At 45.0% G+C, this 25,647-nt stretch overlaps 3 protein-coding genes across 4 annotated transcripts; 1 reads left to right on the top strand and 2 right to left on the bottom strand.

Moving 5' to 3' along the window:
- The first annotated feature begins 51 nt into the window (after positions 1-51).
- LOC142564107 (transcription elongation factor, mitochondrial-like) lies at positions 52-8,685 on the top strand. The gene is made up of 5 exons (XM_075674962.1): positions 52-215; positions 4,305-4,625; positions 5,144-5,290; positions 6,333-6,491; positions 8,316-8,685. The coding sequence occupies exons 1-5, from the start codon at positions 126-128 to the stop codon at positions 8,538-8,540; spliced, it is 942 nt and encodes a 313-aa protein (XP_075531077.1). The 5' UTR covers positions 52-125; the 3' UTR covers positions 8,541-8,685.
- LOC142564110 (U11/U12 small nuclear ribonucleoprotein 25 kDa protein-like) lies at positions 2,144-20,090 on the bottom strand. 2 transcript variants are annotated; one of them, XM_075674969.1, is made up of 5 exons: positions 19,979-20,090; positions 18,275-18,490; positions 16,872-17,070; positions 12,618-12,816; positions 2,144-5,650 (listed from the first exon to the last, which is right to left on the bottom strand). In XM_075674969.1, exons 2-4 carry the CDS (start codon positions 18,415-18,417, stop codon positions 12,652-12,654), a joined length of 507 nt encoding a protein of 168 aa, XP_075531084.1. In that variant the 5' UTR covers positions 18,418-18,490; positions 19,979-20,090; the 3' UTR covers positions 2,144-5,650; positions 12,618-12,651. The 2 variants fall into 2 exon arrangements, with proteins under 2 accessions (XP_075531084.1, XP_075531083.1); XM_075674968.1 differs by lacking the exon at positions 2,144-5,650 and having other exon boundaries at positions 12,575-12,816.
- Positions 20,091-22,288: 2,198 nt separating this feature from the next.
- LOC142564607 (uncharacterized) lies at positions 22,289-25,112 on the bottom strand. Its single transcript, XM_075675664.1, has one exon. The coding sequence runs from the start codon at positions 24,657-24,659 to the stop codon at positions 22,452-22,454; it is 2,208 nt and encodes a 735-aa protein (XP_075531779.1). The 5' UTR covers positions 24,660-25,112; the 3' UTR covers positions 22,289-22,451.
- Positions 25,113-25,647: the final 535 nt, after the last annotated feature.

The following is a 25,647-nucleotide window of genomic DNA, read 5'->3' as shown; positions in this document are numbered from 1 at the left end:
GGCAGCACAATACACCTTCTTCTGCTACTATGCTTTGATAGTTTCTCTAGCACTTTCACTAAACAGGCCTTTTTTTTTTTACTTTTTTTCGTAGCTTTTGTTAATGAAATTGTTATGGTGGTACCATGAGGTTGCGATGCCCGGTGCGGTATTTTAATCGTGTGAACTTGTTCAGAGCCCTCGGACCTTTTCAGGATGCGTGTACCCTTGAAGTTGTAAGTGAATGTGCCCTCCGATCTTCGTGTCTGCTTAATTATCAAACATTTTGCCTGTCTGTGCACCCACTTTCGTTTGTCGACCGGGCTCACGATCGCGACCTTGGGCCTCCCTACCGGTGAAGGCTAGTTCAGCGTTGGAAGTCACTAAACGTTCTTCACGACCAGCACCGAACTGGCGTTGGTAATAGATTATTGCACGTGCAGTTACCGACTTGCTCTCCGATCACTACTCGATTCTTACCAGCAGCACCGCTGTAGCTGCAGCTGTATCCGCCAGTAATCATCGCTTGCCAGAGGGTTCAGAATTGTGCTAAGTGGGAGGCTCAAAACGTTTGCGGAGGCTGTAACTGTGGAGGGGGAGACCACATGTTTCTGAAGCCCCTGTCATTGCTGTATTAAATAATAAAAAAAAATGCACGCAGCTGCGCTTTAGATATCCTCATGCCTTTTGAATGCTAGGTCGCGTAACAAGCGGCTGGCTGGAGTACTGCTGTAAGAGGCGCGACATACGGAACGATATTTTTTTCCTCCTAACGTATTATGCACATTTTGACTGACGTGTGGAAAAGATTAGTTTCATTGATATGACTGTGATTCTCTCTTCCTTCTCTTATACGACACACAAGGTTGACTAGCAGACCTGTGACAATAATGTGTTTGGGAGTATCGCTATGCTAGCTGTTGGGTGACTAAATACCAGGCCGTTATGCGGGCCCATTTGACCGTGATCTAGCATGTGAAAGACATGAGAGGATCGAGTGCTTGGTTTGCTTCTTGCTTATTGCTGAAACTGCTATTTGAATGTTCATATTTGGATATGATTCGAAGTGCTGCTTAATTCAAACGAGACTCAAATGGTTTATGGCCAACCGGTTTGTAGCACATTTGGTTAACCTAAACTTACAGTTCCCATACTGGCAAACACCACAAAAACATGGTAGCGGCTTAGAAGCATCGATGTGCTCTGGATTATAAATACATATTGAAATACACAGTACATGTAGAAAACCGAGTCTAAATGTCGCATCGTGACAATTTATGCAAACTGGCTTTGTGTTCGCGTCTACACCTGTGTGCAAAATTATACGGACCACAGGCTCGCCAGAAAAAACTGAATTCTTTCTTAATTCGGGTACACAAACCAAAGTTGACAAGTGCAGAGGAAACCTTGCAATCCCATGTTTGTACTGCAGTCCTCAATTTATAGGTACACATATAGGTAGCGAAGAAAATTGCTTTTATCGTGCAATCCCTGGTACGTATACTTCTGCTCATGGGTGTACTACATAAACATGGCTTGAATGTTTGAGGCCATATGGTGTTTTGTGTGTGTGCGTTTTTCTGCTTACTTTGTTATGTACTATTTGTGTTTCTTTTCGAGGTGTGCTGGTTTCTTTTCCTTGTTGCCTTGCATTTAATGTGAGTTCCTGGGATAAAGTCAGTTGATAGAATCACTTTAATCTGTTCCCATCACCTTAGTCTGCATGGTCCACAAGCATTTTATCTATAAAGTGCTGCACAGCCGCAGATATTAGTGCATTTGTGAATCGTGTATCTCTGTGCATTGTGTGATTACCACTTTGTATGCTAAGTCACAATCTTTCTTGCGAACCACATATAGTCCACCTTTCTGATGACTCAAGTGCATGATCATCACCAGAAACAGCAGGAATCCTGTTTTAAGGTCATTGCAAGACAATGACACCTCCCAGAAAGCCCAGTTGCCCTTTTCCTGTAACACCTCAGCCTTAGAATTTCTTTGTATCATCTCATCATCTTTGCCTTTGCGGTTCTCAGCTACATTTTCTTTCCCTTGGCGCTCATTTTGTCACTCAGGTAGACCATTGTCATACCTACCAACAAACACGATTTCATCTGAAATGCCCACTTTTCAGTGCTTGATTACAATTGTCATAACGCCACCAGTAATTTAAAATCTTTATTTGTGTCCACATTGGTGAAACATTGATTTCAAGAGAATACAGAACAGTTCCCGATTGTTTATTATTTTCTTTAGAGCCTGATTTTTTTGGGGGGACAGGCATAATTATTCTGATGTACCTCCAGCACCATCACTGTGTTCACAGAGCCAATGTACAGTCTTAAGCAAAAGTTTCGAGATCACAGAACGAGTAAAAAATATAAATTCCGTTTACCATAGCTATGCAATGTGGAATTCCATCACTACATTGCATTGGTCTAACACACGCATGTAGGCTGTGCCACTTGATTTCAGCTGGCACACCCAGGCTTTGAATATAAAATATTTTGCACTCACATTGGTCTTCAAACTTTTGCTTACGACTGTGCAGTGGGGAGCAAAAATTTGGAGACCAATGGTGCCACGAAATTTTTTTCTTTTCTTTGCAGCCTGGGTACGCCGGCTGAAATTAAGTGGCACACTCGTTTGACCAGTGCGATGCACTGAGAGAATTCCACATTGCGCGGCTCTGTTCGAAGAAATCTGACACTTTTTTGCTGATGTCGTGGTCTCTATAGTCGGGTACAACTTTAGAAAAAAGGGGAGGCCATGCAGCGGAAATTTCAGTTAACATTACGTTAAGATTTTGGGAATAAATTTAATCACAATTTCTTCCTGTCTGGCACAGGTCATTTTAGCTGCAGCTGTAAAGCCGAGTGCCTGTTTTTACAGCGTCGCTACAGTAAGACGCCTGTGGATTTTCGATAAACATTCAGCATTCAATGAAGAGTATGCAACAAAACTATCATGAATGTTGTTCAAATGTTTCTATTTACAGCCTTTGGCTGCAGTATTTTTCAAATGTTGTAAGGACACTGAAGAGATAAACAAGTTCAGCTATATTAGTGAATTACCTGTCTGGTACAGTACCAAAAAAAGACACTCTTATTGTGATAGCATGCTTGGTAAGCCAGAAAAGCCTCAATTTTACCAGTCTTGAAGTTATCACACTGGCTTGCTGTGATATTGTGGATTTTGATGGCTTCTGCTAGAGCCTGGTTAATTTTTTGACAGTAAGTACGAGCTGCATTGTATTATAAAAGATAAAAATTCTGAACTTAGCATGTTTCCGGAACTTTTACCATGCCACAACATCCTACAATATGAGAAGGTACATCGGAATGTGTAATGTCGTAGTGGTAAACAGGCGCTGTGGTTCTTGCACACAATAAAAAAAGAATAAAACTGTAACCTTTACTTGCTTTTCTAATAATTGACCTATTGCCGTAGTACTAACTATTCTTGAAAGAATGTTTTATCAGTCTGAACGGAGCTGTTGTTTTACTTTTGTATCTGCTATAAAGGGGCCCTTGAAACACTTTTTGAACGCAAGAAAACATTCTCGATCTGTTGTAGAGGCTCCTGTGAACCATGTGAGCTTAATATTACTGGACTGCATGCAGCAAGGAATTTACAATCTCGCGTCAAGAATGGCAAAAAATTGCTTCCTCACAATTCCACAATGTCGGAATGCAGCGTCATCGCAAGCAGCTGGACCCAGCAACGCTACTGGCCGATGCCATGATCAAGAGAACATTCTCAGTAATACATTAACTGCTAATTTTGAGTTAAATAAACATATATATGTCCGAGATTTCAGAAAGACAGAAAAATAATTTCATCTTTGCATTGCCAGTCTGCACACGACAAATGTGTGCAGCTGTGTCTGCTGCGTGTGGCCTCTGAGGTAGTGGTGGCATGCTGCATGGTGTAGTCTACCGCAGCCACCATGGGGTCCTGTGATGAGTTCTTTTGTTGCCGAGACACTCAACTTTTGGCCGGGGCTTGCCATCTTGGCTTCTCTCTTCTGTAGCTTCCAGCACGCCAGCAGGGATGAAACGAGAAAGCCATGTATTGGTGCTTGAAAGATTAATAAATACATTAATACTTGAAAAATTTGAAAAATTTTTGTGGCAATAGATTTGGAAACGACGTCCGTTAATATTGAGGCCATTTTATGATTAGTCAGAAAAGTGTTTCAGGGCCCCTTTCTGGTTGGCAGCTCTGCACCAGTTACCCACAGAAATTTCTTGCAGTTCAAATGGAAACGCCCAAGGGTGTCGAATTAATGCGAAGCCTGCCATATTCCTCCATTCTGCGTACAGGGCGGTGTCCGGTCGATATCCTTTGGCCAGCAGTACACCCGTGAGCAGCAGGACCAGATCCTGAGGGTCCTGAACAACTCGTCGGAAAAGGAGCTGCGCAAGCTGTCCATCAGCCCGCTGAACATCATGCGCATCCTGCACCACCGCGAGGAGAACAGCGGCTTTGCCAGCATGGAGCACGTGGGTGCCATCGACGGCATGCAGACGCGCGGCCTGGCCAGGATCTGCGAGACCATCCTGTATGGAAAGAAGCCGCAGGAGAAGAGGCTGCCCGACAGGGGGAATAGCATCATCCCTCAACTAACACTGGAGAGGATTGAGGTGAGCAGCTACTCATCGTGGTGGTAGCATTGCACGCTTCTAAGGCTTGTAAGCTATATTCTATTCCTGCCAGTAGGAAATAAATTAATCATTCTGCATATATTGTTACCTGGTTTGGGGCAAAACAACTGCTTCAAAAAGATGGGTCAGTACTAACCGAAGAAAACTGAACTTCAGTCATACGAAGCCAATAGACAATGAAGCAAGGGTCTCAAGTCCAGTAACCCAAGAAAATGTATGGGAAAATGATGCTGCGGTATCTCAATTTTAGGTAAGAGCATTGCACATGTAATACGAGAGTTGTGGGTTCGATTCCCTTTGTTGCTTTTTTTGTCCAATTTCATTTCTCTTTATCGTTTAAACTCATCGGTTAAAGCAAGTAATTTCCCATATGCTTTCCTTGACTTCGTTTGTCTATTGGCCTCGTATGGACTAACAAAAACCGGGCAGCTCATTACCCCTTCTGTTTGAACTCCAGTCATGCATTTCACCGTTATTTTTTTCCTGCATTCTTTCAGAGCGTCACCGACATAGTGGCCATAGATGTGAGTCCTCCGTTCATGACGTGGGCCCACGTGACATGGGACCACTTTGTGCTCGCCCTCGAACGAGTGCAGTTCCTCGAAGACAAGGTGCAGCCTCACCTGTATAACTACTACAATGCAGTGAGTGTTGCCAGATGTTGTTATACCAGGTGATTTTAAAAATGCAAACATACTCATTAAGGATCTCCCGAGCGATTGGCATAATTCTGTCATGTTAGCTGGGTTACTCGATGAGGCAGATAACAGTTGCATGACAAATGCAGCTAAACTACAATATTTAACAAAGTTGACGGGACCTGTGAATTATATTGTTAAATCGAAAACACTTAAAACATTCGTGCGAATAAATATCATTTATTAACCCTGTAATGTCCAAACAGAGTTCCATATCTGTAGCAGGGCTGCTGGCCTGGCTATAGCATCAAAGAAAATTAGAACAGCTTGTTCACCTTTAGCTCTGGCCATGTAGAGTACATTTTTCTACAAAAGAAGCAATGAAATGTTGAGTTAGGACTCGATTTGTATAGCAGTTATTAGTCATTGGTTTGCTATACTATTTACGAGAACTTGCTTCAGCATATGAAGAATGCCATATAGGCTATGTGTTAGTTTTACTGTGCATAAAACAAAATATTGAGGCATCTAGCATAGAGTGTGGCAAAACTTAATAAGTCAATGGCATTCACCTCCTCAACTGAAACCTGGCATATAGGCATATTATTTCAATGATTTACTGATAATAGTAATAAAAAAGAAAATGAAAGAAAGAAAACTTCCTTAAAATGAGAGATGTTGAGCGCACTTCATTGTTTGAAGGTTTTCACTATGTGATGCTCATGAAAGTGTTGCGGAATCAAAAGCAGTTCTTTAAATCAAGAAGATTGTAAGATATGGTTTTCTTAAATCAAGGTTTGACTGTATTAGTGTGATGCGAGCTAATTAACAGCTACACTAATTAACTTTGTAATAATCCACCTTTGAGACTGATGTCCCTATTGTGAAATTTGCTGGAATTTGCATGAATGTTGCTAAGCAAGCTTTGCCTGTTCGATGTAGAGCGTAATTTGCTGCACTCCGGTTCATATAATCAGGTTTGACTGGGTCTTGATTGCCTGCTTGTCTGTGTGCTCTTGCATGTTTTAAAGTGATCTGCCCGCTTCAGGTGCAGCAGGTGTTGAGGCAGCTGCCGCCCGCGAGCCTCTACGTGGTCGAGCAGAAGGCACAGCGGCACAAGGGCGAACTTGCCCAGAGCCAAAGCCAACTGACCGTGCAGGCCATGCTGGTGGCGCTGCTGAGCCATGGCAAGCAGCTGCAGCCGCAGGTCAGTTTCATGGAGACAGACATAAAGTGCACACCAAAATGTGGCGCCACAAGGGGAGAGGCAAGATACAAATTCGCCATCTCTCTTCTGTTGCGTCTCCTCACAGTGCTTAAAGGGGCCTTGAAACACTTTCATAACTAATAATGTAATGGCCTCACTATTAAAATGCATCATCTCACTAATCTCGTATTGCAAAAGTTTTTCTAATCTGTGAAGTATAAGTAGAGTTATCGCGCTGATACGTGGCCTTCCCTCACTTTCCATCTCTGCCAGCCCACTGAAATCTACACAGGCATGAAGTCAAGGGGGCAATGCTCCGCCCAAAAGTTTAGTGTTGGGTCGCTGCAGCATCCTGTGGTGGCTGCGGTAGACTACGGTGCGGAGCATCCTGCTGCTATGTCAGAGGCCTCGCGCAGTAGGCATAGTCTCGTGCAATTGTGGTGCATAGACTGGCAGTGCAAAGATGAAACGATTTTCATGTATTTTTGAAGTTGCCGGCATATTTGTTTTATTTGTTTACCTCGAAATTAGCAGTTATTGCTGAGAATGTTCTCGCGATTACGAAATCGGCCAATAGCTATTTCTGGGTCCAGCTGTTTGCGATAATGCTGCATGACATTGCAGAAGAAATGGCAAGCAATATTTTTGTGATATTCAAAAATGGATTGTGATTTCCTTGCTGCATGCAGTGGAGTCTCACACATTCACCTGTCTCACACATTCACAGGAGCCTCTAGTCTTGTGTTTTCTTACTGTGCTCAAGAAGTGTTCTAGGGCCCCTTTAATGGCTGTACTGACACTATCTCTCTTCTTTTCAGTCTTCCTACAATTTAACCCTTTCCATACCCCAGGAAATAAGAAAAATTGCACCAAGTTTCCCAGAGGTGTGGTGCACAGGCAAGCATTCGTGCAGTCAAATATAGAGGGGAACACTACACACAGGCCATCTAGTGTCAGAAACTGCAACTATGGAAGCAAATTGACGATGATGTACGCACCATCTGTTCACACTGCAAGGCACTTTTCCTCATGATGACTATGTGCTCATCAGTGGTACAGAAACAGTTAAAGGGAGTACTATTACTGACATGCTGTTATTTTGCATTAAATGCACCACTACTGCACCTACCCATTGAAGCACTGACCCACATAATTTTGGTGAAGCCCTTGGTTATGAGTGATGTACATGGCATCGGGTGGTATTACCGTAGCAATAATGCTTTTGCCTTTTTGAGATCTCGTAACGTCAGCCCCAGCATGATGTTCATGTATATAATGCATTTAGTATCGTCACCTTTATGAATGAGAACATGTAAGCATGTCAAAAAAGCCGCATTTGCCGCTCGTCGTGCGACACTGCTGCAGTATGCGAAAACAGTAAGAGAGTATGTTGCAGTTCCTTCTACTGCCAAACTGCTGCATGTTTCCTTCTTTCGTTGCGATACTGCTTGCGAGCTCAGAACACAAGAATCTGATAAGGCGATTATGCTACCTGCCATACTGTTTACTTTGATTGCCAAGCCTCAGTAGATTATGTGCATTCATATCAAATTCATATGAAAAAGTTCTTGTTCACGGGAGTGCCAAAGATAAAAAAAAAAAAGAAAACGTTCATGATTGAGCTGCAGGCAGAAGAAGGAACAGTGATTGGGATGCAGGGGAAGAAGGAACAGTGTCCTTCTCTTCCTTTGGCATCTCGCCACACAACATGTGACCAATTTGCCAAGCGCTCATGTGTTTCTTTTTATAACGATGACGATAATGCAGGACAGAATAAAAAGCGAAAATATACTCTTATGCTTTCCATATTGGGTTTCATCGCAGGTGATTTCCATAAAGTCGTCCGCTATCACAAACCTCTTCGACCTGAACGTCGGCAACGAGCGAGTGTCTGGCCAGGGCACGCTCAAGAAACTGGTGGATGCTGGCATGATCAGCTTCCAAGGAAACTTGAAGAGCATCTACTTTAAAGAAACATCCGTCAACAGAGAACACTTTTGTGGAGTCCTTCTACTAGCCAGGGCGTTCTACATGCTCGCCAAGACTTGAAACTACGTTGAAGTTACAGATGTGGGAGGACATTGCCTATCCCCATGTACATAACTCTAGGAGCTGTACAGTGCGAGGATCATTGCGCTTACCGAGCATGTGTAGGAATGTATATTGTTACAATAAATTGTGTTTTAAAGGAGTACTGACACGCTGTTCGCAATAGGTCATTTTTTGCTTCAAATAAATGTTCGAACTTTCTAAACCCTAGAAAAAGTACTGACAAATGTCAGTGTGCTAATGAACCAGTTCTAATTTCGGTGCCCAAGAAATGGAATAATCGTGATGTCATGACATACTGCTGCGGCTGCCACATGCAAGCACAGTCAGGAGGAATAAGCACAGCACTCCTTTTTTTTCTAAGAGCTATGTCGCCTTACATAGTCTTACTGCTACACAACATCACCAAATGCAGTAAAACCTTGTTAATACAAGGACATAGTTGGCAAGGACCGTGGATCAGGTATGGACTAAGCGATGTACTAATTAACCGACAATGTCAGATGGAGCGGCTATAGACTTATTGGCCAAAAAAATTTCTTAATTCTTGGTCCAACAGACATGCAGACAATTTTCATTTGCAAGTAAGCAGCAGAAGAACCTGCGATTTTCATGTGCCACCATGACGGCCTTCCAGTGAGGATGGCATCCTCATATTCAGCAAGGCCACGAGCCAGTTTCTCCATAAGGCCCCACTTTTCTGCGAACACCTTCGTGACCAGCATTACTAGAATCGACTTAGTTTCACAGCTCCACTGAAAACACGGGCCCCGTGGTGGTCATGAGAATTAATGGCGCTACGGTCGAGTCACACTACTGGCGGTGCTTCAGGTTACACGCCCCTTTCGCTGTGGCTACATCCCGTATGGTTGTTTTGTTGCGTCGTGCAGACGTTCGTTTGGAGCTCGCGCTGGTCTGTGGAGGTGTGAAGCCTGGCTTGTGTCGAGCATGCAACATGCCGACGTGTTTTGCTGCTGGTTGTAAAAGCTGCTACAAGTCATCAGCTAAGTGCCACTTTTAATGTGTAACCAGTTTTTGGCGAGTACCACAGGTCCATCATGCTAAAAGTGAAATGCCTTGTATCTGCAGAAAAATGCATAATTTGCAAATTTAAGACGTCTAATCATAATACTATAAATGTAGATAGATGATTGGTAGCTTCATATGCAATGAGGAACAATTTAAACAAACATACAATTTATCAGAGAGAGTAGCCATAGGGATACATAGGGCTCCATAGAAAATGCATGGGAAACCTTATTGGTGGTCCTAAAGTCCCTTCATCCACGCGCCACCGGCGCTCTTTTAAGTAGCGACAACCTTTGATGCGCACTGCCTTTTCCCCTCACACCAAACCCGATTTCAAAATTTCCAGTTCCGGTGTTTCCGCTTCCTGGAGTTGCGCTGCGGGAATTTACGCTTTGACTGCTGTTAGACGATGTTCAGATGCCCACGCGTGCTTAGCATGCAATGCTGTGCTTGCAGTTTCTAGAGCTGTGGCGGTCACCATAAGAAGAATGCAAAGGGGACAGGCTGTTGTATTCCGCAGAAGTAGTAGTTTGCGGTGGCTGTTTTCCAAATGCACGAAAAACGGCAGTGGTCTCCAAGCACCCAGGCACTACATTTTACTGTACGTTGTCTCTCATGGCACAACCTGTCGCAGGTTGACGAGAAGCAGCAAACACGACCAGATCGTTGATTACAATAGGCGGTGGTTCTTGGATGGAATCGCATTAACAGTTTAAACCGCAGTTGGTGCAATTAAAGCCTCTCCATCGACGCAAAAGTACACAACGCTAAAAACATAGCATCACTTCTACTCAGAACAGGAAGCTGAAGCTATGCAAGTTTCGCTTGACGCCGAAAGCTAAGGGGGTGAGTGGGAGAGGAGCATGGAGGAGAAGGGTAGGTTGGCGGTACTTAACCTGGTCGGTGGCGGTGCGTGGATGGAGGGGCTTTAGGTGGGCCAACTTGAAATTTGGATGTGGGTCAACTTGGAAGTTTAGGGGTGGGCTAACTTGAAATTCAGGGGTGGACCATGGACCAACCTAACTTTGAAGGTTGGCCAACTTGAAATTTGGCGGTGAGGATGAAGTTTGGAGGTGGGCCAACCTAAAATTTAGAGGCACGTAACTTGAAATTTAGGGTTGGGCTAGCACGCACACTTCTAGGAGCTGTAATAGATACAGCTACCTACTTTTTTGGTGTTACAACGTATACAGTGTAATGTTGCTGCAATAAAAAAATTGCTGCAGTCATTGAATGCCTATACATAGATGTGTATGTGTGCTTAGATTACTGTGATCTTTAGGAGAAGGCAGGGTGCTCTCAGAAATTTCTGAGGGTTGGCCACCTTGTGACCGGCCGACTCGGGGGAGGTTACACATGCATTAAGTCATTTTATTTCTGATACAGCTATTTCACCATTTTGAATTGTAAATTCACGAATTTTGCATTTTGGATGCATTAACGAAACTAATGCGAGCCAGTGACACATCCTACTACATGACAAAGAAATGCAATGCTTGCCGTGATCGAAATGCGTGTGCAATATGCGCCGGTGATTTAAACTTGTGTCAGACAACAGGAGTGCTTCACTCCGCATGGCAGTAGTAAATCGGGACGCAAGTTTTTCGTTTACTTTTTTGTCAATTTCTATTGCTTTTATTTCTGCATGGCTAATATGGCACTGTGGCTATCTCGCATTCTTGCTTTCTTGGGGTGCGAGGAGTTTGCGGTGTGCCACTCCGAACTTTGGAGTGGTTTGTTTTCGTGGTTACACTGGAACACCCATGATTAATTTCCTGTTATTATGTTATTATGCCATTTAAAAAGTCCCGTTCACTTTACAATGCACCAACATCTCACGGGAAACGTCAACTCGTCACTGTTTTTGTGAATCGCTCAACACTTCTGGCACCAATTTCGAACAAACTTTCCGCATGTTCAAATTTTCAGAAATAATCTTGTGAACCATTGCTTTGTACACGTTATGGTCTTCGGCAATTAATCTGACACTCAAATGACGGTTGGAGTCCAGGAGATTTATTACTTTGGCCACGTTTTTGTCCAAACCATTCATTAGGATGTACAGATCGCTCCATGCCTTCAACGGTCTGCCATCCGTTCTTTAACTCGCTGACCCACCGGAAAACCTGGGCACTTGACAGGGCGTCGTCTTTATAAGTCGCCTTAACCACGGCAAGCATCTCGGAAGCGGTTTTGTCCAGGTGAAAGCAAAATTTAATCACGTGCTGCTGCGCCAGCGAACGCTCCATTTTGACATTTTGATTCTGCCATGACAACTTGAAAACAGCTTTTGCACCCGAGTAGAACTTGTTGCTAGGGGAGTTAGTTGAGATCTGCTCTTTTGCACCACTTCAGATCCTGAATGCATCATAGCTCAGATGCGACTTTTGTACGGTGCATTACTTGGAACCCCCACCACAAATCCCACCTCCAATTAGCATGCTAGTGGCAGCTGCAGGCAGTCTCATTACTTTATGGACAAATCCTGTATGTTGTCTAAATAAATGTGGCGATGCCATGCCCTGCACTCGGATCTCTCCAAGGAGCCGTAAGATCTATAGTCGCAGACAACTTTCTGTGGCTACGAAGGGAAAGCTACCAGCGTGTGGTTGCTGCGACCGTCTTACTATGACAAGTAGTCCAGCAGTGTTTGACAGTGCTTTTGGTTGCTCGGAACAGACGCTGAATTGATGCAGCTTCCACGTGCGGTGGTTTCGGGAAAAGCCGTAAAATAAGTAAACCTTTACACTCGGTGGTGTGTTCTGCCTTAAACTGTTGCTAATAAGGTGGTTATGTTTTCTCTTCCCCAGCCTAAACTAACGTGGAGTAAAACGCGGAACTCTTTTCAGGAGCGCTCTCACTTGTGCGCGCTTTGCCTTCTTAGCTTTCCCTTCATAGCCACAGAAAGTTGTCCGCGAGTATAGCACTCGTGGTCATAGCGACATCAGTACCCGTTGTTCAACAAGGCTCATTCACTATTACCTTGGGGATTAAACACGCCAACGTCAAAATGAGAAACAATAAATGTTTACGCTTGTGCACACATACATGCTTCCTAAAGTGACTACAGTTCTTTCGGCGCCTATTTCTCCCGCAGTCTCTTGACAAACGACAGCTGCGAGTTGTTGCGAATTCCGAAGTCTCGCAGGAGTGCCTTGTCCTCCTTTAAGAGCTCGCCATCGAACGAGAGCCAGTAAGTCTTCCAAACGTACCTCCAGCTTAGGATGCGCTTCACTCCCTTACGTGCCTGCAGAAAAGAATAATGCAAATGTGAAGTATAGCCTTTTAACCCTTTACGCCAAAATTATAGGAAGCACAGCAGGAAAAATTGTTAATTGTTGCAGGGAATTTTAACTTCATTTAGCCTAACTGAATGCCACCAATATTTTGTGTGAAGACAGAATTTTTTATTAACTTTCAGGTACATCTTGAATTCGTGACATTCAACACTTAGGCCAAAAAATGTTGCACACACATCACAAGAAAAAAAAATTAGTCTGAGGCAGTCCCCGGCTTACCTTGGGGAAAACTGTTTATATTGCACTTAAGATGACCACATAATTAATGTATGGGTGATACAACTCTTTCTGGTAATATATGATGGTTGAAAATACTGAAAACAGTTGACACTTTTGTTCAGACAGAGGTGCGCATTGAACTTTGTGCATATAAGATACTGTTCCTCTTGCACCCTGGTCGCTAGCACCGTTGGCATGTGCTGTTGATGGCTGGCCAGTGTTCAGTACTGTCAGTGCTAGTGCAGGCTACAGGAAGGTGGTGTAGCTGGGAGGGAAGAGTCGCATCAGGCACATGCCCTCCCCCTCCCTCCATACCTCCTACCCCTGAAATTTATTCGTACTAGGGATGCCTGGCACAAAATGAAGTGTGAGAACACCTGCCTGCCCTGCTACCCTACCCCAGTCAAGTGCATACCCCGAGAAGAAAGTCCTCACTACAGGCATCGACTTCACACATCTCTTTCTCTTACGACAGCTGTCGTCGCTTATATCCTGTGACAGAAGGTGTGCATGAGGCCCCTCCCTAAACCTAAAAGGACCTAGCATCCTTTCCCTGCCGAAAAACAAGACATTTTCACGTTTCTTGGAGAAGATGTTGCTACAACCAGGGTGTAGGAACTAGATGTTTCTCGTTCTAGTTTTAGTTTCGATCCACTGAAAAAAGTTCTTTTCCGGTTCTGCTCCAGAACTAAAAAAAAAAAAAGTTATCTGCTACGGTTCATAGCGGTTTTGGTCTGCATGCAAACCTTTTAGAACCAAGGTAACAATAAAAGCATAGTATTTATTTTTCTCAATAAGTGAATTCTGAGATCATGCTCAGTGCCTTGAAAAAATAACGAACTTTATTTTTTATAAAGCTTGACATAACAATAGCAAAATCATAAAACAAGACCAAGCTCATAAATTAAAAAAAAAATTCGGGAGTGTTGGCACATACGATCTTTCCTTGAACTTAAGTACAGTGTGGAAGCACCTAAGACTGTGTTGTCATAGTGCCAGCAATGCGTTTGTTCATAGGTCAATCTAATGATGGCTTGCACCGATGTCATCCTAGGCCGAGGTAATGTACCAACTCTATGCCAATCCCATTTTTTTTTTCACTTCTTCAGTGGTTAAAGCGGTGATCCACCTGTGTTATGATAAAACTGGTAAGAATTGCTACAACACAGCAGCCCTACACAGTGAAAAGCCGCATCTATCTGCTGGCACTTTGCACAGTGGTTCCGGCACAGATGGCAGCAGCATTTTGACCGCGTCTTTATGACTATAAAGCTGGTTACTCGTGGCTATGGGTATGATAGAGTGATGTCATCCCAGTTTCTATTGGTCTAGTCGGGAGCACTTCTCGCTGAAGCTAAAGTGCTCTTACAAGGTGGTCTAGTCGGTTAGAATCCATGATAGAGTGTATAAGCATGACTGAACGAGGATGTAGAAAGAAATAGATACACTGTCTAATACGCTGTCTCTGTGTATCTGTTTCTTTCTATGTCCTCGTTCAGTCACGCTTATACACTCTATCATAGCTCTTACAAGCACTTATACATTTTTTTTCAATGGTTGAGCAGAAGCAGGAACACCATGATTCGGTGGCTTAACAGGCACACTTGCAGCACCACAAGCACTCAAGAGTAGCTTCCACTGCTCTCATATCAACAGCAAGGTGCAAATGAATTTGCATAACTTGTGATGTAACTGCTCTACCCCCCTTCCCCATTCGTCATGGAAGAGCCAAGCAAAGGGAGCAGAAGATGGTGTGTGCCAGGGCTGTATAAGGTAATGGCACCTTTAACTTGATTCTATTCCTTCTATATCGTACACCCCTCATGACCAGCCAACCCTGGTGATAACACAGGCGAAGCACCGCCTTGTCGACTGACCACCTTGCCCACCATATGGGCGCAAACGTTGGAGGAAAGATGACAAGAACTGTGTTTGTCATGTGTCAGTTGTAATTATAAGTTCTTGTTTATTTCACTTGCTTGTAGTACGTACATGCGAGTGAACTTTATTAAAATATGAAACACAGGTAAACTAAAACTGTTGCGAAGATTTAAGAAAGCTTTACTTGTGCCACCATGAGCATGTTTTAGGCCACGCCACATTCAAAACAACCGAATCACCCACATTTTAGTATTTTAATATTTTTATTGTGACACAGCGCCTGTTAGAAAACTCACAAGGCCACGGTGCTTAATTTCCCTCAAGGTAACAGTCTAATAGGTGATAAGTCAAAGTTCGGTATAACAAGCACAGATATAATGAATCATCAGATATAAAGGAGGAAATCTCAAATTTTACTCAGTGATATCAGCATGTACAAGATATGTGCTTATGATGAATATCAGTTATAACAATGGTATTTTCGTGTCAGATCATTATAGAAATGTTGAGCTGTATTGTAAGAAACTCTGTCATGCATAAGATGCAACACACATCACTGCTAGTAAAGCTAGAGGAATAAATCGATTCAAGGCATGCAACTTTATTTTGTTGGTCCCAATCATACAAAGAAATTGGTCATGAAGCTGGAGAAGGAAGTTGTTGCATTTAATTGAAATGTAATAATTTCTGGATTTCAATGATTATTGCTATATTCCAATTAAACATAATTAATTTCCCCTATGCTCACTCCGTCTTCATTGCTAGGGAAGTTGCAAATGGGGCCAGACAGCTACACGTACATTGTTTCGTGCAAAACAGAGCGTTTATCTGAAAGCAAGGAGGTTATAGATAAACTTCTAGAGTTGGAATTATGTTCCGAATGTGAAGCCACACTAGCCATCTTAGGAGGCATACATTAAAACATTAGTTTCTAATGAAGAAAAGGAAGTGCTTTCGTCACACTCCCTACAAGTTTAATTAAGATAGCCAATTTTGCCTAATAGACCCTGCTCTACATGAATCTTCGTGTCACTGGTTTTAGGATAAGGCCTGAATGTTTTGAGAAATTTTACTGCATTATATGAGCACTCAGCCAACAGCAATACATACTTTCGCTGGGAACAAGTAGCTTTACTTTTCTAATTAGCCTGATATTTACCTAATTTCAGGACCAAATGCAATAAAATTTCAGACCGTGCAGAAAGCCTAGCTTCAGACAGTGTGGATACAGAGTATTCTTTGTGAAAGATTTTACACTTGAAATATGTGTGGATGCATAAAAAAATGCTACAAAAATATTCTTCTGATATTGAAACTGAATACAAAATGCTGCCATTACTGCTAGCAGGAAGTATCAAGTATGACTTAGAACAACGAACATCAATGCGGCACCTCGGCATTTCCTCCGAAATTAGGTGGTGCCCATCGTTGCCCGTGGCAAAGTGAAAACTTGGAGGCAACGTGCTGGGACCGGCGTTATATCTGCTAACCACCAGCTGCATGCGTCGTCTGCTTAGGTGCGATTTGGAGGCCACTATTAAGAAAACTAGACAATTACCAGCCCTGTAGCTCTGTCAAAAGATTTTTTAATAGCGCATTTACTTATTCCTACTTATTTATTACTACTTATCAATTTACTACTTATTACTAATTATTTCCAACCAACTTAGCCAATGTGAAATTTCGCTGCAATAGCTTTATCATAGAGAAAGCACTTGTGCTGTGAGAAGACTCCAGTTGAAAAGGCTCTTTTTCAGAGGCGAATTAGAGGCAAATGCTGGTTTCACCTTTGTTAGTTAAGAAGCTGCGGGAGCGTGCACTCCAGAAAATGTTATTTTAAATCTCCCTGTCCAAAACACGTCACGTCACATGACCGCCATTACGCCCGGTCTTGAGATATTACCATGCGCAGGGTGACATGTCGTCGTATGGCATTCTTCAGGTCCAGCACCGTGGCCTTTTGCTCGACGACGACAGTGTAGTAGTCGCCGTCGGCTTTGTGCACCACCAGGGACATGGCCTGGCCATGTTCCAGCGCCAGGTACGACTTGAGCTCATCGGTGGTCACCTCGGGGTGCAGGTTGTTGAGCAGCGGGTCATTGCTACGAGCAACGCAGAGTTACAGCGGCAAATAGAGTCAGCACAGTGCCTGCGTGCCATTTCACTTTTTGCTAGCATTTGTTTTCATGAAATTATCGCTGTAATTAAGAGGAAGCTTTAGCTCGAGAGCACCATTCTAAGTACATGGGAAAGGAGAAATAATTTTTCTCAGCAACCCCTGCACTAACTTTGGAGAGATTCGTTGCATTTAGGAGACGTTACACTCTTAAAGAAATGTACACCCTTTGGGTCGTATCTTGCCACACAACAATAATCGTCACCTGCCTTGCTTGTATTTCCTTTCCTGAAAACGCTGCGCTCGCTACTTGCCTGTCGAGAATGCTCTTTCATGCTGATAACGTGCATGCCATTCGTGACTCGGAAGTACCAGGCTTGCAGCGTTAAAGAAAGAGAATGCGGACAAGATAGATGGCGTTTATTGATGTGAGGCAAGATAAAACCCGAAGGGTGCAATTTTGTTTATGAGTGTAGAATGTAGTAATTGTAGAAAGCAGATTTCTTTACATAAGCCATGAGCTTTCTCGAAATTTTTTGTTAAAAAAGAACATAGCAAAATTTCATAAAAGCTCAAGTGCCAACTTTACAACTCTGCAACCCAGCAATAAGAAAAGCTGTACCACTATTTTATAAACTGAATCTAATAAATCTAAGGCGGACAGAATTGCTGTATTACGTGAAACTCCAGAATATACCACTAATTTGTGTGTAGGAATTTTGCTAAGTACTGTAAGCATTGTGACAATTTCATATAAACTGTAAATTCATAAGTATCAGATTTGTCCATTTCAGATGTGATGCGGTTTACAGAACTGCTACATCTGCTTTTGGTGCAGAGTTACAATTTCTTAACTTTGTGCTTCTATTTCTTTCAACTTACTAATTTTCAGTAATTGTTCTGCATTCCAAAATCTGTTCCTTTAGTTATGTAAGAGCTATTGATACCCTGTTTAGTGAAATCTGAAAAACTCATATTTTGCTAATTTTAGCAGGAAACTAATGAAAGGGAACTTGTGTAAAATTAGAACCAAATGAGAGACAAAAATGTAGCTCATATTCAAATAAGCGCCATTGCTCAAAGAATAGAGATTTACAAAAACTATTGGTATAAGACCCAACTCCCCACTTATAGAATGCAGTGCCAAAAACTACGCAGTACTGCACAGTATTCAAAACTACGGCGCTTACCTAATCAGGGCATGGATCTTTTTGTCAGCAATGGCCATTGCTTCCTGAAATGACAGGACTTTCTCGGCTTCTTCATTGCTGGGAAGCGGGATGCTGCTGTCCTCCGTCTTGATAGCTGCCGCTGCTGCCTCTGCATCGCCCATGGTTTATTTTGATGTAACTTTTGGCGTCTCTTTGAAGCCCAGCTTCGACCATTCCTCTTTGGCCATCAAGTTTCTGTTGAGAAGAGACGATGGAAATTTCTTAGACAAAAGCAGGCTTGTAAAATGCATGCAGGAAGCTATCAGTGGTATGCAATAGGTCTGGTTTGTGAAGGATACCTCCAAATAATCTTCGATATTATTCGTTTGCAGAATATTAAAATTATTTCATCACATACATGATAATGAGACCAGCATTAATGACACTGTGTCTTGAGCCAATCTGTCCACATAATGTCAGATCATTGCACTTTGCAAATTCATTCCTTATAACGGCAATGAATGACTGGAATAAGCTTCCAGAGGAACTGGTAAATTTATTTACAACTGTGATATGTTTTTTTGCAACAAACAATGCACTGTTTTCTGAGGAACCGGTAAGTGCAAATTCCATTCCTCTTTGGCCATCAAGTTTCTGTTGAGAAGAGACGATGGAAATTTCTTAGACCAAAGCAGGCTCGTAAAATGCAAGCAGGAAGCTATCAGTGGTATGCAATAGGTCTGGTTTGATATTTTTTTATAACAAATAATGCACTGCTTTATGTTTGCCAGCTTTGATTTTGCATTCTTTCTGAATTCTGATACAAGTTACCTAGATATGCAAATTCTTTGCTCAAATAAATAAATTACTGGATTCTGCAAATGTCTCTCTCAGTGGAATAGATGCTTTAATAGATGTACCTTGGCACAAGCTATGGCCACTTCAATATCTGCTGCAGAAAGCAAAAGGTAAAAGCCATTAAAAGGAAAGAAAGAGGCCCTTTAAATGTGTAACACAACATACCTTTCCTTAGAAGCTTGTTTTTTCTTTAGTTTCTGCACATTAGTTTGTTTCAATTCTTACATTTGTCTCATTTCTTTTCTAAACACCCCCTGCCTCTTCCTATAACTTTCGTTTACATGGCAACGTGCCAGCTTCCATCAATGCTGATGTCCTCATTATGCCATCTTTCTGTATTCTGCGATTCAGAGAAGTCGAAGCAGAATTGCTTAGCCGATGTTTTCATGTATGAGACCACCAAAGGAAAGCATTTTTGGAAATAACTGGGCCCTAAAGCTGTGAACTAAGTGCGCAATTAAAGCACTCATCTATGAAAATTATTGCCAAAGAGGATTTTGTTGCGTACCTAAGAGCAAAAAAAAAAGAAACAGCAAAGGGTGTGGTGAATGCTAATTTGGTCTCATACTCGCCTCATATGGTCACTTTTGAGCATTTGAGGTCATTTTTTGCTGCATTTCAAGCACACTTTGCCTCACTTGCATCAAAGTCTACGAAGTTCAATGCAGATCAAGTTCAATTTGGACCCACACTGCTTTTGTGACAGGGTTATCAAACATGAGCCACCCCAACAATAAACAAAGCACAAAATAGTTGTACAAGTAAACCTAACTCAAGATTATAGGCCTCAGGCCAAAAGATGGGCATGAATATTGTGACTGTACTATACACAGCTGCCATGAAAGCAACATTTTTATTTTGTTAACCAACTCTGCTGACTCGCACCTGTTCATTCGACACTCCAGGTAATCCTTGGCAAGGTGTCTGCAGGGCTCCGCACTGCCGTTGTTGTCTTTAAGGCACAGCAGGTACTTCAGGACTCCTTGCTTGCATTCACCTTGAATGTAAATGCACAAGTAACAGAATCAAAAATAGTATTTGCGTATGCATACAGATTTGATCAACATACTCATACATCAAAGATGGTGAAACTGCATAAGGTGAGTACTTTCACCCGTCGGAAATGCTTCATTATTACCTGGCGAGAGTCTTTCCAAACTTTTCCCATGGTCAGAGCCGAGTAGTCATTAGATTAACTTCAATATAGCCGATAATTCGTTATATCAGTGTTCGAGATTAAACTGTATACTATCCAGTACATTAGACAACTTTTCCTGTTTGTTACTCTGGCGTTACCGACGCCGGTAGAGCCAGCGTTTGACATCCCAACTTTGGACAACCTTGCATGTCTAGTCTGGGCTTTTGAGCCTAGTATGGCCTGGTCATAGCCTCCTATATTTTTCAATGCCTGCCCAGACGCTCCGCAATACATGGGAGTCACTGGTACACTGCGGCGGCACCACATATTCAGTCATTTAATCTATGTTGTTGTTTGAGCATGGATAACCTTAGCTGGGCGTTGCTGCCGCTCTGTACCCGGTCACGGTGAATTTTTCCACCGTGGTCCGATCCTTTGCGTCTGTATGACGTGCAATCATGTGCCAGTTAAGATAGTTGACGTGACTCTCACCAAGCCCCTATAAACAGCGACCAACTACTGGGAAGTGGCGCCCTTTCAGTGACTCCCGGTATAGGCTGTCACTGGGCTGGCATATTAACGCACAGTGGCCCGGTAGAACTGCGTTAGGCGTTTGTCACCGACGCCGGGGTCCACCTACGCGTTCTCACCGACATCCCTAGTAATACAGCCGCTTCGAGGCTCCGACGCAAGCTCCGCTGCTGGCTTTCTCCGACCGACGTTCGACCCTGACTACGCCAACAAATGAAAAACATCGCGGAACTCTCCTTATTCGCTGTAAAAAAAAACATCTCGTTAACTGAGCGATAATCCGAGCTTGTCATTTTAAGACGCAATGCATGTGTTGCTCAGAAAGCATGCAGGCACAGATGAAGTCGTGAAAGTCTTACCTTCGTGGTCGAGGGGGAAACTGCCCTTGTCTGGAGGCTTTGGGGTGAATACTTTCTGGCCAAATGTTACCGATGACATTTCGCAATCATTACGAGGTGTTGTTACGATGCACTAAGAGCTAAAACGCCAGCAATGCAATCAATCCTTGTCGAGCACCGCACCACGGCCACAACCACATGCAACCACCAACAAGTCGTGTTGATGATACTCATGCCCTTCTAGTGACTGTCCTGCGCTTTCGGTTTCGGTTCTCGTTTTTGAGGATTCTGAACGCCCGCTGGGCCAACACAGAGCAATTGCGATTGATTACATTTATTTTAAAGTCTCACTTTCGTGTTTATTTTCGTAGAGGAGCGAAAAGACACTCTTTATTGCAAAAGTGCATGTAAGTAAAAGACAGTAATCCGCCTGTAGCAGTTATCCAACATTCTAGCTTAATGAGGAGGTAATGAGAAACCACCTTTATGTTTTCAAAAGTACTCAATATCAACTCGATTATTGCGCATTAATATCCGTTGTGTCACATCCTCATGAAGCCAACAGAAAATGCTTCCCGTGAGAACTAAAATATTGTGCGCCCCGTGTGATTGATCAAATTGTATGCCGAGATCGGGTTGGTCACTCGCTACAGTCGCTACCAACTTGCAAAATTGTGCGCGTCCTCTTCCGTGCAGCGCCAGTACTACAAAATTTGGTTGGAAAACGAGGCTCGAAGTTCGAATTAAGTTCGAGTACTTGCATAGATTAAGTGATTTTGCTTTGTTTATGTAAACACTAGACTTCCTACAAAATAAAAGCAGCATGTTCCCTACGAAAGTGTTACGTTTTGGTTTGAGTATTGATGACGTAATCTAAATAAATTTTGCTAAAACGTTAAGGCTTCAAGCTAAAACCAGTAACGCAAAGGCGCACGTCGACCATGTATATGCGAGGCTAAATCAGCCGTCTTAAGCCACTCTGGTTGGCTGTCTTCCTCATGCGCAGTGTATTCTGCAAAGGGTTGGTTCATTGTCATCTTGCCCTCTGAGAAAGTTCCGCGTGTTAAGTTTTATACATACAGCACAATACATTCTAAGCTTTGTACTGCTCCAAAGTTCAATTATCGTAACGCGAAATTTCATCGGCATCAGCCCGGTATAGCTGTGTTTTCCAGAACTGGATGATAAGAACACTTGTCAATGCTTTTATTGTTCTTTGACAGCCACTTGCGCACCTAAGCGAATGAAACAGTTGTCCATTTGTAAAAACAAAGAACAAGAAAGGTTTAATTTAACAGAAACACACACTTGCAAAAAAAAAAAAGGCCACCCAGGTGTGCGTGCCACCACATCAACGCTGCACATCGGAGACACGAAGGTAGGACAACAATTCCCGTAAGCAGTAGTCGTTCAGGCAGTCGAACATCGTCATCCGTTTTTTGTTCCTCGTCCTTCTGACGCAGACGAGTGATTCCTTGACGATTCCCGTGATTCGGAAGTAGTTGTCCTCTATGAAGCGCTCCGCTTCCTTTATGAGCAACGTCGCCGCTTGTCGGCCCTGGTTCCTGTTGGCCTTGGCGAGCTCCTGGTTGAAGAACGTGCTGTCCTTGTACAGCTCGAAGGCCTCCGCCAGCGCCTTGCTGGCATTCTTGGTGAGCGCGAATTCAATGGCCTGCATCATCATGCCCATGTTGCGCCGGAGTCGCTCCCTGATCTTCAACGCGGGTGCGCTGCTCGTCGTGTAGCTCATGCACATCATCTGGAGCGTGCAGTTGCGTTCCAGTGCCGAGCTCACTATCCTCAAGTTGGAGTCTTCCGCCGTGGCCCGGCCCAGTGTCATGCAGGCGAGCGTCCTGTTACTCTCCAAAGCGGTCGCAATGGCCGAGCACGCAGTCGACGTCAGGCTGCCGCCCTGGACACTGAACCACCAGATGCTGTTGTTCTTGGCCAGACCGTGAAAGAGCCGGATGAGACAGGTGTTCTTCACCCTCTTGGTGATAGTCACCGCCTGGATGGTAGTGGTCGTCTCGAACAGGCGTCCCAGCGCCGAGCCGTCCTCGAGGTTCAGAAAGCAGTTGATCTCGACCTCCTGGATGGACCGGTTGTGCGCCAAGGCAGCGCACAGCTGCTCAATTTCGGGCCCGCACGTGCAAACGCAGAGGTACTGGAGCGTCTGCGTGAGCGGCAGCATGTGCGACAGTTGCTTCATGGCGGGCGTGCCCCACACGAACAGCTGGACGCCTCGCATGGCAGTGTTGGCGGCGAGCGCTTCGGCGAACGCGTCCAGGTGTCTCCGCGGAGCGCCGTAGCTGGACTCTAGGGTGGCGTTCAACCGCACAAGCGTTCTGTTGCTGGCCACGAGCTTGCCCAGCGCGGCCACGCCTTCCTCGCCGAAGCCATTGGCGAAGAGCGAGAGCACCTTGAGCGACGTGTTGTGCGCCACGGCCTCGGCGATCGCCACGATGCCGTCCTCGGATATCACGTTCCCGCACACGTGAAGTTCTTCGAGCTTCGCGTTCACCTTCAGCGTAGCCGCGAAGGCCATCGCTCCGCTTGTGCCGATGGCGTTGTCCCGCAGGTCGAGCACCGTGAGCGTCGTGTTCGTCCTGAGAGTTTCCGCGAGCGCTCGCGCGCCGGTGGGACCGATGGAGTTGCTCGCGATTCGCAGGCAGCTCAGCGTGTTGTTGTCGGCCAGCGCGGCCGCTATGGCAACGGCGCCTTTGGCCTGCAACTTTACCCGCTGCAGCGTGACCGACCGCAGCGTCGTGTTTCGCCGCAGCAGCGTGGCGAACTGCTTGGCGCCTCGGATGCCGACGGTGTTCATCTCGAGCCGGACGTACTCGACCGTCCTGCTCACCTCGAGCGCCTTGAAGAGCGCGATGGCATCGGCCACCTTCAAGCCGGTCTCGACCAGCGCCAGCTCCTTGAGCGCAGAGGTCGCCTCCACGTAGATGGACATGGAGAGCACGTCCGACCTGCGGAGTGGTATGTTGCACACTTGCACGCTGAGCGGCTTCGCGCGCCACACGGCCCTGAGGAACGTGAACGCCTCGTCGCGGTCCATCGTCTGGCCGTCGACGTGGAACTGCTCGATCGACGAGTTCGGCAACAGGCGCTGGATCACGCTGGCTTTCATCCCGAACAGCCTGCCGGAGTAGCCGAAGTGCACGAAGTAGATGCACCGGTGCGTGGCCAGCAGCTCGGCGAGCAACGTCACGCACACGGAACCGTAGTCGTTCAGGCTCGGGTCGCAGCGAGCGAAGGTGTAGAGGGAGAGGCGTCCCGGGCGGTTCTCGCGCAGCTCCATGCCAATGTTCTCGAGGAAGCTGTTCCAGACGCCGATATTCCTGACCAGCCAGCACAGCTCGCGCATGGCAATCGGCGAACACGCGTCGGGAGCGGCGTCGGTGCAGGGTGCTCGCATGTCCAGGGAGTATCGTCTGAAGTAGGCCTTCAGGCCGCGAGTGTAGGTGGGTTTCTTCATGTCTTGCGGCTGCTTCTGGGGCCTTTTCCGTTTCATGGTTGCTGACATGGTAACTCCGTCGCGAGCCGTCCTCATCAGGCGCCGCTGGGCGACGCAGTCATCAGATTTGTCGAGCACCGTTGCGAGTTCGACGAAGATGGGCGTCCTGTTCCTATCGTACTGGCCACTGCGTCCGCAAAAGAAGAGGGACGCCAGAAGGAACGCGTGCCCGTGCGAGCCACTGGATCGGCGCGACCCCAGTCGACTGGGCCAACGTTGTCTTCTTTCAGAGCTCGATTCGACGGGCACCGCCTCGAAGGGGCATCACATGCCTCCTCTTTTCACCGACGCCGGCGAAACAAAGAAAGAGCAAACTTCTACAGCCGCTGAACGCTGCCAGCAGCGCGCGTGAAGCGCGTCTTGACGCGCCAATCTTCGTTCTTGTCGTCGTCTTCGAACTACCTGACCGACTCGCAGTGTGCTGCGGCGATCACACGCTTCGAAATCGGGCGCGAGTCGTGTAGTCGCCACTGCGCTCTCGGAACGAGTGCGAAAGACCGCAGCTAGAACGGTAGCGCCACTCCTTTCTTTTTTTGTTTCTTTTTCCTGTATTTTCATCGAAGTGCCTCACTGCGCATGTACCGCCGCTATCTGATTGTGCTGCGATCGAGCTGCTTTGCCGTGCGATAAGGCCGTGCTCGTTTCAAATCCTGACCGTAGACACGGCGGTGCGAGGACGTCCGCGCACTTTCTTGGGCTCACTGTGTAGCCGGGAAGGATCTGTACAGCGAGGTCCCTTCGCTCGCGCTGTAGCTGCAAGGGCTGGCCGAAGCCATACGTCAATGCTCTGCGCATGCGTGCACGTAGGTGTCAGCGCCACAAGCAACACGCACAACCATGTACATACAGGGTGCCCACGCGAACGTCAGCCGGAGTTCAAAAATATGCGAATGCCACGTACAGCTGGACAGAACCAATGTGATGTTTGCCGTCGCTTGGAGATACATTGTTTTTTTCATTCCACCTAATTAGATAATTAGTCTTAATTAAGTATTCAACTTCTCAAGTATTATTAGATGAAAAG

This window comes from Dermacentor variabilis, chromosome 11, assembly GCF_050947875.1.
Source record: "Dermacentor variabilis isolate Ectoservices chromosome 11, ASM5094787v1, whole genome shotgun sequence".
Lineage (NCBI taxonomy): Eukaryota > Metazoa > Arthropoda > Arachnida > Ixodida > Ixodidae > Dermacentor > Dermacentor variabilis.
The sequence above is the reverse complement of the archived record's forward strand: the minus strand, read 5'-3'. Positions and strand labels throughout refer to the sequence as shown.

Coding starts and splice junctions, on each gene's coding strand:
- LOC142564107 (XM_075674962.1), top strand. CDS start 126: ATGAGGTTGCGATGCCCGGTGCGGTATTTTAATCGTGTGAACTTGTTC. Junction 216..4,304: donor ATGCGTGTACCCTTGAAGTT/GTAAGTGAATGT, acceptor TTCTGCGTACAG/GGCGGTGTCCGGTCGATATC. Junction 4,626..5,143: donor TAACACTGGAGAGGATTGAG/GTGAGCAGCTAC, acceptor GCATTCTTTCAG/AGCGTCACCGACATAGTGGC.
- LOC142564110 (XM_075674969.1), bottom strand. CDS start 18,417: ATGGGCGATGCAGAGGCAGCAGCGGCAGCTATCAAGACGGAGGACAGC. Junction 17,071..18,274: donor AAGATCCATGCCCTGATTAG/GTAAGCGCCGTA, acceptor CGTTGCTCGTAG/CAATGACCCGCTGCTCAACA. Junction 12,817..16,871: donor GACATGTCACCCTGCGCATG/GTAATATCTCAA, acceptor TCTTTTCTGCAG/GCACGTAAGGGAGTGAAGCG.
- LOC142564607 (XM_075675664.1), bottom strand. CDS start 24,659: ATGAGGACGGCTCGCGACGGAGTTACCATGTCAGCAACCATGAAACGG.